Source organism: Phalacrocorax carbo, chromosome 3 (genome assembly GCF_963921805.1).
Source record: "Phalacrocorax carbo chromosome 3, bPhaCar2.1, whole genome shotgun sequence".
Lineage (NCBI taxonomy): Eukaryota > Metazoa > Chordata > Aves > Suliformes > Phalacrocoracidae > Phalacrocorax > Phalacrocorax carbo.
In genome coordinates this window covers 1069754-1082960 of record NC_087515.1, presented here as the reverse complement: position 1 = coordinate 1082960, position 13207 = coordinate 1069754, and the positions used below count along the sequence as shown (strand labels likewise).

Here is a 13207-nt window from a genome sequence, read left to right as displayed (position 1 = left end):
CCCTTTCGTGCCATCTGTGTTCGGACCAGCCTGATTCCCCTCTGGACACAAGAAGGAAAGGCTGAGCGCTGGGTGGGGGGTGGCTTTCCCCTCCTCAGTTTCGATGTCCAGACCAGGCTTTGAACCCTGAACATCCTGGACTTCCAACTTGAGACAGCCATGCCCAGCTCCAAGGAATCTTCAGGGGCAATGATTATCATCATTACCACTATCAACATGGGCAAAACGATGTATTTTTTCCCTCATTTTCTCAGAACTCAGTGATCTACTGCAGCTGAAGCTCATTTTCCTTCCTCGTCACACTGTTTTTCTCCACTGCTAAAACATCAGCCTTAGGAAAGTGCTTGTTGTGGCAAATTTCCCCTGAAATAATGTATCATCCATTACATTTCCAGCTGGAAATACCTAAATTTCTAACTGGGAGTACCTGGTAATCTCAGTAGCACCTCTTGCTGCCAGAGCCATCAGCGCTCGTGTCCTGCTGCCAGCAGCAGCACCAGGACGCCCATTTTGCTCTGATAAATGCATCGGTGATTCAGAGAGCTCTGCTCAGACCAGGTGCAGCTGTCCCCCCTCGGCTGGGCTGGGCTGAGCCGGGTGCTGCTGTTTATGTAGCCGACAAGACGCAGCCTGTGCCGCAAGGCTCGCATCCCTGCGGCAGCGCAAGGCAGGAGTGTGGGGCTTGCTCCTGGGGGGACGCAGCAGGTACCAAGAGCATTTTCCCACCCAACAAGGTTTCTCCTTAACCCTCCTCGCTGGGGACACCAAGCCATGGTGTCCTTGACCTGCCGCAACAGGCACCAGCAGATCTGTATGGGGACTGGCCACTGGGTTGTGCTTTTCGATTGCTCCACCAGCACCACAGATTCTGCCTGGCAGGGAGATGGGGCGACAGGCTTCAGGGTGAGCTGCTGCAGGTCTGTACATGTATGCGGACAGCTGGTCCCAGACAGAGCCCGTCCAGCAATAGCATCAGTCAGGATGGCAAACTGATCCACTGCTTCCCTGTGAAAGCTCCTCTCTCACAGCAAAGCAGGGGGAGGAAAGGAAGACAGCTACCAGCTTTCAAAGACCTGAGTTAAATTCAATGGCCGAAACAATCCTCCCAAAAGTTGGGGTTTTTTTAATGAGAAAGTCCCTTCCCTAATCATAATTGTTAAAATTGCGTTTTTAATAAAGGCTACCGACAGTCAAACAGTCAAGAAAAGAACAGAAACCAGAAGCTTGGCTGCACGAAAGCCACTCCGCTGTTACCTGGCATGCTTCGCTCTGCTCCCCCGCCTGCCTGTCTTTGAGCAGCATCCCATGGATTGGTAAAGCACCTCTTCACAGCACCTCAGCTCTAAACACCTGCAGAAGAGCAGGTTTCTGCTGTGGCTGGGAATACACTCTGCGTGTCCCTCTGTTCCCGGCTGGAAAAGTGGCGGCTTCCCCGCCGGCTGCAGCAGGCTGCTGTTACGTGTTTGTGGAACAATAGGGTCTCCCTCTGGTGGCAAATTCCACCCGAGGTGAGCTGACATCGCAGGCAGGGATGGGGCTGCAGGACAGCAGAGCAGGCTTGCAGCCGGCTGCCCTGCTAGCGTGCGGCTGCGCAGCCCCGGCTCTCCGGCTGTGGGGTCAAAGGGGCTCATGGCCCCACTTGCCACTGGGTTCTGCCTGGGAACAGAGTGCCCAGGACGCCCCGGGCAACACCACTGGCACGAGCTTCCTGCAGAAGCCTCTGGAGGACCCGGCACATGATGCATCACATCACACGATGCATGCCATCACATGATGCATGCCATCACCGCACAGAAGCAGCCCAACCAGCCTCAGCCCCGGCTCCCTGCCCATACGCAGCGCTCCTTCGGCTGCCCGCGCCAGGCAAGTGCTTGCAAAGGGATGCGTTTGCCTTGGGGCTGCGGCGGATGCTAAGCATCAAGTTGTTGTTCGGGTTTTTGGCAGGTTCATGACAGCCTTGGAAGGGAATAACTCGGGCACTCGCACACCATCCCAGCAGTACACTAATTAAAAGGATCGGACTCTGCGCTGCATCTGTGTCTGACTCCAGCACTCATGTCTTGCTCACCCCAGACGTCCGTCCAACCCCCCCGGTCCCATCTCCATGGGGTGCGGGAGCACTGCCCCATCCCGCAGGGCCTGGGAGAGATGAGGGCTCACAGCTGGGTCCCCACACAACAGGGTGCTGTGAACAGAGCTAATACCAACGTGAGCATGGGGCGCTGGCAGGCAGGGGGGTTAGGGTGCATCCAGCCCTGAAGCACCCCAAGGATCTGGGCTGCAGGAGCCAGAAAGCGCTGCAGGGCTAGACACAGCTGGCAGAACAGAACAGACACCTATGGGACACGACACAGAATTTTCAGGCTATTTCAGCCTTTTTACGACATGCCGTCACCACAGTGGTGGGCATTCCCACTTACCCAGACCCCTCCGCAGCGTGGGAGCTCAGCACGGGTAAGCAGCTTCTCCCAGCTCCCCAGCAGAAGGGCTTTTTGGCAGCCCTATACAGATGATACACTAGTTTCTTCAGGCTTGTGAGCAGTAAGGTTTCAGCGCTGGGGATGTGAAGGGATCCTCTGACCTCCCAGACCAGCAGAGTCCGAGAGAGACAAGGCTTGGGCAGTCCCCATGTTCCCCTCTTCCCTGGGAGGGGTTGTATTTCCCCAGCTGCCACGGCGTTGGAGTGGACAGAGAGGCCGTGCGTGCTGTGTTCCAGCTTTAAGGGAGTTGCTGTCAGTCATCTGTTCCAAAGCTGCTCTGCCACATACTCGTATGTAGGATAAACCTGGCAGGGGACTAGCCAGAGCTGCGTGTCATCTGTTTCAGGTGACTCGTCCATCCTCGCATCCTCTAAAATGTAGTCAGTGACGGTTTGGTGGCAGATCTTGCCCTGGGACAGTAGTCTCGCCTACTTAAAATTCCCTCCTTTTCCCCCGTGCTTTGTAGTCGGTTGCAAAGACCAGCTCTAGCTGGAGACTTTGCAGCAGCAGAGGCAAAACTGAATTTTGCCACCCCGAGGTTGAAGGCAAAATAATTTCCTGGGGTGGGATGTCAAATCTGGCATCCTGCTCACTCACTCCCTCCCTCCCACAAAGACACACTCTGCGGAAAGCCAGGCGTGTATTCTCCTGCCAGGATATTTTCTCCCTGCCCTGCTGTAGGACCTTCCCCTTCTCCAGACAATGAAGGGACCGAAGCCAATGGCAGCGGCTGGTGGAGCCAGGGAATGCAAAAGCCCAGCGGAGCCCATCCTGAACGCGCCCCAGCCAGCTGGACAGGAGGGGGATAACGAACCCCGGTGTGTGGGCTGCGAGGGCCAGCCCTGCCGCCGGCCCCCTGCTCGCCCACGGCCAGGTGAGGCAGGTGGGAGCTGGCCCAGGGCTGGGAGGCAGCCACCAACCTCCCCTCCTGCACCCAGAGCCAGCATCAGGAGTGACGCAGCGGGGCCGCAGCATCCCCAGTGCAGGAGAACCCCAAATCTGCACATGCAATTAGGCATGGGGACAGGGCCCCCGGGCGGGTGGGTGCACAAATCCAGACCCTGACAGGTCTCTGCTGCTCACAGGCAACGGGCAGATGCCATCTGAGGCGGGGGGACACCAGGAGAAGCAGCGGTGCTCAGCCGGCCCCCAAGGGAAGGAGGTCAGCAGCATGTGCCCACGGTAGTCACTTTTTATTAAGGTTTGTTATTATAAAAATATATCATAAAACGTTGTGGCACATTTGTCCGTTTCCACTGTGGGGCAGAGGCACTGGAAGGCTCGGACGGAGCGGGCTCCATCACACGGCTGCTCTGACTGCGGCGTGGGGAAGCCAGAAACTGCTCCCTGGGGGAAAACGTGCTCCCTTGGGCTGGGACAGAGCTGGGGACGCTCCGAGCAATGGCTGGGGACGAGAGGCATTTGCTGCCCTGCATCCAACGGTCTTCGGGGACATGGGAAGGAGAAAGAAAAACTGAAAGCAAGGGGAAAAAAAAGGACAAAATAAAGAAGGAACGCTGAGTCTCTTCTGTCGCCCCTTTCCGACACGATGGAGGTAAAGCATCCCTCCGGGCAGCGTGCGTGAACGTCCCGACCGCGCTCCCCTGCGCGGGGATTTGCCGTGGGAGGATGTCACCTCTCACCGCCCGCACTGACTCCTCGTCCCGCAGGCACCTGCCGGAGGCGGCCGCGCTTCGGGTACAGTTCGGAGGCACTTCGGGCTTCGGTTACAGTTTGCAGGTGCTTATTCCAAGAGTCACTGTCTCTGGACTGCTGCTCCGCGGCTCTAGGAAGAGGAGGCTGGGATAGAGAGTCCATGGATGGCGTTTAGAGGGTCTGGAGATTTCCCCACAGGGCTGGCAGGCTTTCTGTCCACGGCTGCAAGATGGGTAGAGGGGGAGAAAAAACACCAGCAAGGCAGTGAATTTGTGGACTCGAAGCACGCCGCTGCAGCTAGGCATGTCCCACGTCTGCACACACAGATCTTCCTCCGACAGCCCCCCAACAGGCCCCCCCGTCCGCCTGCCCCCAGGAAAGCCACCCCTTCAGAAAGGGGCTGCCAGGCTCAGCATATTTGTCCCCTCCAGGGGAAACGGAGGGGAAAGGGGGGATGCGTTCCCTGAGCGAGAGGGACCACAGTGGTGACAGACACCCTCCGCAATCACCAGGGATCCGGGTCCGCCTGGGGAGGCGACCCGGCCCCATCCCAGCCGCACAGAGACCACGTCCCATGCCTGTGGTTGGGGTGCCCTGGGAGAGGGCTGTGCCGCGAAGGGGAAGGGCTCTGCGCAGCTCTAGGTGAATTCCTGGTGAGCTTCTCCCCCAGCCCAGCTCATCCCAGGCACAGCCTGGCCCGGGGAGCAGCGGGGTGCAGGGCCCCAGGCCGGGCCAGGCTCCGTGTGAGCCCGCACCTCCCACGCACCGGCCTCCGTGGGGAGGGGCTGCCAAGTGTCCCGGGGCGGCTCTGGGAGATTTTTCTGGGGACATAACGGCTGTGAAATCGGGAAAAGATATGAACCGGCGGGCGGAACTGCCCGGCCGAGGTCGTCCTTTTTTCCCTCTATTTCTTTCTTTCTTTGCTTCTCTCTCTTCCTCTCGCTTTCTTCTCTCTCTCCCCCTCCCCCCCCCCACCCCCCTCCGCCGTCTCCCCGGCGATGAGGGGCCCGGAAAGCGGCGAGCCCCGGCCGGAGCAGTGCGGGAGGGGTGCGGGGCCGCCCGCCGGCTCCGCCGCTCCCCCCGCGCCGGGTGACCGCCCGCCTCCCCCTGCTCCCCCAGCCCCCCCGCTCCGGGCGGGGAGCGGGGGTCGCTTCGCCGGAGAGTCCGATATTTGGTTTGTCCCTGATAAGAAGCGGCATCAGAAAACCGGTCCGAACGAAATGAAAAAGAAAAAAAGCTTTTAAAGGAAACAAAACAAAACAAAAACCCAAAACAAAACAAACAAGCAACAAAAAAAAAAAAACCAGAAAAACCCTGAATCAAACCCAAAAAAATTCGGAGACGTTTAAAGAAAGTCTGTGGGCCTTTCGGCAGAGGCAGCTTGAAAATTGGCAAGCCAGAAAACTCACACTCCAAGTCACTTAAAATACCTGGAAAAATGTACTAATTACGCGCAGGTCATCTTTTCTCCTTCCTTCGTTTTCTTTCCTTCCTTCTCTCTCTCTTTCCTTTTCCTTTCCTGCCTCTACCTCGCTTTCTCGCGCTCCGTTTCTCTATTTTTTCTAAACAACTGGTTTACAATTATCAATTTTCACCCATGGATACTCGCAACAACTCATTCCCGAGACAGCTGACGTTATAACACGCAGCAGGTTGTCGTCGTTAGATAGAAACGGTGACGGGTCGTATTGAAAAAAAAAAAAAAAACAACAAACAAACAAAAAACCAAATTTTAAAAAAAGGAAAAAAACCCAAAACCAACAATAACGGGATTGACTAATAAGTGGGAAATGAATTGCAAATGCGAAAAAAGAATAGAAAGTCTAATACCACGGAAAAGGAGAAACATATCGGCGGGGATTTTATATCCAGAACAGAGCTGGGATTTTTAAAACGAAACTGCCTATCAAGGAAATAAAGCTTCCATCAACGAAGGGGAACAATTAGCAGGCCGTAAAAGCAACGGCCCAATTAAGAGCCTCCAGCGCACACGTTCAGCTCGAACCCGGGCCGTTCGCGCAGGGAGTTCATCGTTAAACGCTCCCCACGGCGGGGGATTTTTAATGTTAATAATTCCTAGTCGGGGCTTCTGCCTCCCTGCGAGGCTCCTCGGGGAGATGGATGCCCGTAGTGCCTCCTCTTACCGGTGTGAATATTCGGAGGACCTGGGAAGAGCCGCGGGTCCTGCCCTGTCCCCCCGCACCCCGCAAATTCCGCCGAGAAACCCCTCTCTGTCGGGGGGGGGGGCGGTGAAAAGCGGAGGATTCGCCGTAAATCGTCGCCTTTCTCTGGCAGTTTCCAGCCAGTACGAGCGCAAACGACGAGGGAAAAAATTATTTCCAGTTTATAAACCCGATGTGCTGGGTGGGGGGGCCTGGACAGGGACCCACAGAATACTGCGGCGGGGAGCTCCTAGGGAGGACCGAGGGGTGGGCGAACCCGGGCCGGGGGGGGGGGGAGGAATTATGGCTATTTAAAATATTCAGCGAGGTAACCTCTGCCCGCCAAGACCCAGGGGAGGGAGTGGAGGGGATCCGCAGCCGCCCCCCGCCCCGCTCCGGGGGTGCCCCTGCTATCCCGCCCCCCCGTCCCGTCTCACCTTCCCTCCCGGGCTGCTTGAACGCCATCGCCGTGGCCAGGTCGCCGCCGTGCATCGCCACGCCGGGCCCGTGGTGGGCCAGGGGGCTCCCCTGGGGCGGCCAGGGGTGGCCCGGGGGGATGTAGCCGCCGGCAGGGCCGCCGTAGACGCCGTGCTGGTTGGAGGGGGGGTAGGCACAGGCCGGGAGAAAGGTGCCCACCGAGGAGAGCCCCGGGGCGGGCTGGGGGGACAGGCACAAAGAGACATGGAGGGTACGCGGGGAAATATCGCTCTGCGGGGACGGGGCATCGCCCAGCTGCGGGGGTGGGGGTCCGAACAACCCGCCCGGCTCTGGGGGCCCGCCTTGTGACCCCTCGGAGGGGGCGGCTAGCCCGGAGGGGGAATGGGGAGCAGCGAGAAATCGCAATACCACCCGCCGCGCCTTGTCCCCCTCGTCCCCCTCCCTCGTCTCTTCCTGCCCCCCCCCCCCCAGCGCGCCCCCTCCCCGTCCCCTCCTGCCCCCCCCCCCCAGCAGTTACCTGCGGGTATTTGATATCTCCTTCCATGGCAGCCTTGTCGATGCCGTTGACTGCCTGGGCCGGGGGGAAGGCCGCCCTGTTCACGCTGGGCCAGTCTTCCATTTTGGGGGGGTAGGCAGACCCCTCTGTGCCAGCCAGAGCCCCTGGGGGGGGGAAAGCCGGCCCCTCCGTTAGCATTAGCCCTCGCCCCCCCTCCTTGGACCCAGCTGCGGCCCGAGCAGGTTTCCTATCCCGGAGAGGGAACTGGGGTGAAACGGGGGGAAAAGCCGGGGTTTGCAAGTCCTTGTTAGTATAAACAAAAGTTGGGGGTGTGGGGATGGGGACACACAGATCCGCCAGCACCCCGGGGACACAGCCCTCACACCCTCACCCCGGGGCGGCCCGGGAAAGGCTCTGTCTTTACCTCCGAAATTAACTGTACCCCGGTTGGTACCGCACCGGGGGGAGAGGCTGCCCCCCCCCGCCCAAAGCCGGTCCCCCTGCCCGCCTTTCTACGCCCCCCCGTCATTTCCATGCTCCCGATAATTTAGGAGGCCCAATTTCTCTTCTGACGAAGGAGATTTATAAAAGTGACATCGGAATTTTAAAGATAAGTGATTGCACGGAGGGGAAACGCATGCGGTTGATTTACTTGGGAGTTTTGAAGGATAAAAGGACTCGCCCCCCCCCTCGCCGCGTCCCGTCCATCCCCCCCTCGGGGGCCGGCGCTCCCTTTGGCCCCCGCGGCCGCAGCCCGGCCGCCCTGCGCCTCTCCGCTCCTCCCGTCCTCCTCGGCTCGCTTTTTAAGAAAACTGGGGCGATTTCTCGGGGGGAGCTGTGTCCTTTTCCCGAGGTGGCTTCCTGCCTGCCTCCTTTCTTCTTTTTTGCCCCTTTTGCCTCTTCCCTGGATTGTTTTCTCCCCTTTTTAACCCCCTGCCATAATTTTTTTCTCCTTTCGCAAAGGGAAAGTCAGGGCTCCGAATTTGCGGTCGGCAATCTATCATCCCTACGAAAATATTTTCCACATTTTTCATAAAAAGTTCAAGATGTCTGAGCCTCGCCGCATCTGGCCCCACCGCCCCGTCCTGCCGAAGCGGGGTGCGGCGAGCAAAAAGAAAAAAAAACCAAACAAAAAAACCCCTACCTAATAAAGCAAAAAACGCGCCCCAAAACCCGGGTGGGGCGGGGAGGGAGCTGCTCGGCGGGAGGGCAAGGGGCCATCCCCCCCGCCCGGGTTTCGGGGGGCGCGGGTTTGGGCGCGGGGCCGGGGCGCGGTACCCACCCGTCTGCTCCACGAAGGTGCGGATGCCCAGGATGTTGGTGACGGAATGCGCCGAGGGCCAGGAGCGGGGCAGGCTGACGTGGGCCGCCGCCACGGGGGCAGCGGGGTGGCCCCCCACCTTGGCGGCCGGCGGGGCCATGGGGCCGGGATAGGGGTACTGGTAGATGTGGTTGTAGGGCAGGGCGGGCTGGGGGGGCGGCTGCTTGCCGCCGTCGTAGGGGCCGGGCTGGGAGAGGCTGCCGATTTTGTTGCGCAGGATCCTGCTGATGGAGCTGACCGAGGGCACGTTGTACTTGTCGCAGACGCCGTCCGCCAGCAGCCGGTCGCGGATCTCCCAGGCGAAGATGCCGGGGTCGCCCTGTTTGTAGTCTCGGATGTGCTTGACCACGTTGGGGGTGGTGACCCGCGGCTTGCTGCCGCCGATGGCCCCGGGCAGGATGGAGCCCGTCTCGTTGTACCGGGCCAGGATCTTGCTGACGCAGCCGTGGGAGACGCGGAGCTGGCGGCTGATGTCGCAGGGCCGGATGCCGAGCTGCGCCAGCTCCACGATCCGCAGCCGGATGGCGTTGGGCAGCGGCCGCCCGTTGACGAAGACGCCGCCCAGCTGGTTCACCTCCCCGTACGTGTGCTCTGCGGCGGGCCGGCGGGGCCGTTACCGGCCGGCGGCCCGCGGGGCGGCGGCGGAGGGATGCAGGGGTGGCGGGATGCAGGGGTGGCGGGATGGAGGGGTGGCGGGATGCAGGGGTGGCGGGATGCAGGGGTGGCGGGATGGACGGACAGAGGGATGGAGGGGTGGCGGGATGGAGGGATGGGGACGCGCCGCCGCGCAAGTCGTGGCCCCCGCGGGCAGCCCGGCCGGTGAGCGGGCGTGGGACAGAGACGGGGCTGTGGTGGGGAGGGGAAAGGGAAAGGAGAAGGAAAAGGGGGAGAAGGAGTGAAAAAGAAAGGGGAAGAGAAAGGGGAAGAAGGAGTGAAAAAAAAGAGAAAGGGGAAGAGAAAGGGGAAGAGAAAGGGGAAAAGAAAGGGGAAAAGAAAGGGGAAAAGAAAGGGGAAGAGAAAGGGGAAGAGAAAGGGGAAGAGAAAGGAAGATCAGGACGAGAGAGAAAGGAGAAAGACAAAACAGAAAAAGGGAGAAAGAAAGAAAGCAATAAAAGAGAAAGAAAAGGAGAAAGAAAGAAAACGCAAAAGGCAGAAAGAAAAAAGGAGAAACAAAGGGAAAAAAGAAGACGAGTTGGGAAAGAGAGCAACAACGAGAAGGGAAGAAAGAACCGAAAGAAGTTCCTCGCAGAGCAACGAAGAGGGACAGCAGCGGCGAGGAATGGGGGAGCCGAGAGCCTTCCCAGCCGGGCACGTCGTGCCGGACCCCCGCCCGCCGCCACCCCCGCCCGGAGGGCCGCGCCGCCGCCGGGCCGCTCGCCGGGGCCGGGTCGGGGTGTCGGGGCCCCGGCGGGCGGGGACGGGGGAGTTCGGCCCGGCAGCCCCCCCCCCCCCTCCCCGGGCCGGTCGCCCCCCCACAGCCCCCCACCCACACACACCCCTCTGCGAAGCGACCCGGCGGAGCCCGTCCCGCAGCCCACCCCGCGGCCGCCCGCGCTTACCCATCGCCCGGCGCCGGGGGAGCGCCGCTCCGCCCGGGGAGGGGGCACCGCCTGCCCGCCGCGCCGCAGCCCCAGCCCCAGCCCCGGCCCCGGCCCCGGCCGCCGCCGGCCCGGCATAGAGGGCCCGGGGAGCGGCGGAGGGCGGGCCGGCTGGGCGGGAGCCGGCGGCGGGGCGGCGGGGGTGTCCTGGCGGCGCCGGGCCGGTTCCCCGCTCGCGGGGAGCCCCCGCCGCTACTTGGGATCAATTTGACGTGGGAAACACGTCAATCTCGGCCGTCACGGTGGAGGCGCCGCCGCGGGCCGCCCATTGGCTCCCGCGCCGCTCCTAAATGGCCGCGGCCGCCGCTCCCCGCTGCGGAGGGAGGGGGGGGGATCAGAGGGGAGGGGGGGGACATAGCACCCTCCTCCCGCCCCCGCGGGGCCGGCGTCCCGCCACGGCCGGGGCTGCCCGCACCGTCCCCACGGGACCCCCCCACACACACCCACGGGCCCGTTTGAGGGATGCGGGAAGGCGGAGCGGGATCGGCCGAGGGGGTCCCCACGCCCCCTTCCCCCCCTCCTTGAGATGGCAAGGTGTGTCCCCCCCAGACCCCCTCTCCCCGCGCTCGGTCCCACGCAAGACGCGGACACGCGGGCCGGAACGCTTCACGGGCACCTGCCCCGCCTCCAGCCCCGACGGCAGCCGCGGGGCCGGGACCCACGGGCGGGGGGATAGCGCCGGGGGCTCCGGGGGAGGGGAGGTTGTGCTTTCGGGGGGAGCGGGCGGCTGCCGGTTGGCCCGGCGGCGAGGGACTGCTCCGGGCCGGGGCCGGACACCTTCCCCTGCAAACCTCCTGCCGCCCACCCGGCATCGAAATCCACGCATTTCTCACCCGAATAAGAACGCACGAAGGCAGCCTCGTAAAACGTGGATGGGGCGAGTGTTTGGGGGTTTTCCGTGTGGTCCCCTCCCCCCCAAGAAATGTCGATGGGAAGATCGTGAGTGTTTCTCTGCAAACGACTGAAAGGTGGCGGGGGGCGGGCGGGGGGAGAGGGGACAACCACCGCGCAGCCGGGCGCGGGCATCGCCTTTGCACCCGCATCGAAAAGTCGCTCCTCCTCGGGTTTTAAGTTGGGAGTGCGGGGGGGAGAGGCGGGCAGCGGCGGCGGGCAGCGGCGGGCGGGCAGCGCCCATCGCCCCGGCGTCCGGCCTCCCCGTCGGCAGCGCGGGCAGCGGCGGGCAGGAGAGGCAAACGGCGTCTCCTGCCAGGGCAGGGCATCCGTGGGGGGGCGGGCACGGGGAGAAGCCCCCACGCCGTGCCCACCCGGCCGCCCCATCCTCTCCTCTCGCACTCCCGCCCACCCCCGAGACCTGGGACCCCGCCGGGGTCGGGGCAGACGGCACCGCCTGAGCGTAGGAAATTGGTCATTGGGAAAAGAGAGGATCGATTAAAAAGCACCTGAGAACGGCAAAGGGGTGGGTGCCTCGCGTTTGCCTTCCACCCCACCCCGCCCGGTCCCCCCGGCTCCAGCCCCCTGGGGAGCGCCGTGGCGATGAGTTTGCCGTCCTCAGCCTCCGGCGGAGCGGGGCGGGAGCGGCTGCCGGCAGCCTGCGGGAAGGAGGCGATCGAAAGGCGGCCGAGGAAACTACATCTCCTTCTCCCTGCTTTGGTAATCCAACGGGACGATTTTTTCGGGGCGTTTGGAGGTCCCCCTCACGCCCGCGGATGAGCGTTTTTCCCCCGGGGGCCGTGCCCAGCCAGCAGCCGGGCTCGCCCGCCGCCGCCCCCCACCCGCCGCCGGGGGAGCTGCCCCCGCCGGGGTGAGGAGGAGGCCTGCCGGGGCACGGCGGGACTGGGGCTCCTGTAGCCCCCCGGTCCCCCCCACCGCCACTGCTTGCTGCTCGGGGGAGGCCCGGCGCAGCGGCAGCGTCCCCGGGCGACCCGACGGCGCGGCGGGGCCAGTAGCCCGTGGGCCTCCCGGGGACCCCCAGCCCGGACCCCCCACCCCAAGCCCACCCGCCCCTCCTCGGCCGAGCTAATCTTTTGTCTCCCTCTGTTGGAAAGCGCGGAGGAATCCGCCGGCTGCGGCTGGGCCCGCGGTGAGGGGCGGAGGGAGGGCAGGAGCCGCGGGAGCCGTGGGAGCCGTGGGAGCCCTCGGGAAAAGCCGCGGGACGAGCCCGGGCCGTGGGGGGCTCCGGCGCTGAGCTGCCCACCGCGCCCGCAGTGATGAACGAACGCGCGTGGCTGCGCCGGCTGAAGCCGCGCGCGCTCGGCCCCACGGCCCCGTGCACACGCCGCGTCCGGGTGGGTTTGTGCGCGCTCCTTCTCCTCCCGAGGGCCTCCCACCGTGAGGCGCACACGCACATCCGTGACCACAGCCAGCTCGCAGCCCTGCTCCGTGGGGATGGGGTGCTGGGGTGGGGGGGGGCTTTCCCTAGGTGCTTAAAGAAAAAAATACACCCACGCGGCAGCAGAAGCCGCCCCTCCGGCCGGCACCTGCTGCGGGAGAGCACCGCCCGGCGTGCGGCTCCCGCTCCTAGCCGCATCCCCCCGTGGCTCTTCCCCGCTCCCGTGGGCCGCGGGGAGGGGGTGAGGAGCTGCCCCGGTGGCCTTCGGCTCCGCAGGCTTCGAGCCGGGAAGACCAAGAGGATTTCGGCTTCGTTAGAGGGGTCGGGAGACGTGGCGGCGGGGCAGCCTTGTCCCGGCGGGAGGGTGTCCCCCCGGGCCGGCCGGGTGCGGGCGGGCGGGCGTGGAAACAGCGGGGAGGGAGCGGAGAGAGGAGAAAACGAGGAAGGAAAAGGAGAATAACATGAAGAGCGGAAAATAGAGAAGAAAACGAAGAAGAAGGAAAAGAAGAATCAAAAGAAAACGAAGAAGGAAAAGAAGAAGAAGGAAGAGAAGAGGTAGAAGAAGAAGGGAAAGAAAGAAAAAAAGAGACTAAAATAAAGAAAGAAAAAGGAAAAGAAAGAAAAAAAGAAGATAAACAGAAAAAGTAAGAAGAAAAGGGAAAAGAAAAAGAAAAGGAAAAACGAAAAGGAAAAAAGTAATAGGAAAAGGAGAAGGGACGAAGGAAGGGCAGGGGCTGGGGGAGCAGGGCCGGGCGGGGGCGGCGGG

The 13207-nt window shown here is 62.5% G+C and overlaps 1 protein-coding gene across 1 annotated transcript; it reads right to left on the bottom strand.

Annotated features, from left to right (window-relative positions):
* Positions 1-3678: 3678 nt before the first annotated feature.
* On the bottom strand, positions 3679-10116 carry PAX1 (paired box 1). Its single transcript, XM_064445460.1, has 5 exons — positions 10113-10116; positions 8515-9144; positions 7254-7396; positions 6736-6955; positions 3679-4358 (listed from the first exon to the last, which is right to left on the bottom strand). The coding sequence occupies exons 1-5, from the start codon at positions 10114-10116 to the stop codon at positions 4267-4269; spliced, it is 1089 nt and encodes a 362-aa protein (XP_064301530.1). The 3' UTR covers positions 3679-4266.
* Between the last annotated feature and the right edge of the window lie 3091 nt (positions 10117-13207).

Bases quoted from the DNA above. Each gene is read 5' to 3' on its own strand.
- PAX1 (XM_064445460.1), bottom strand. The intron at 6,956-7,253 runs GTAACTGCTGGG...CTGTCCCCCCAG, and splicing joins GAGATATCAAATACCCGCAG to CCCGCCCCGGGGCTCTCCTC. The intron at 4,359-6,735 runs GTGAGACGGGAC...CCCATCTTGCAG, and splicing joins CAAGCAGCCCGGGAGGGAAG to CCGTGGACAGAAAGCCTGCC.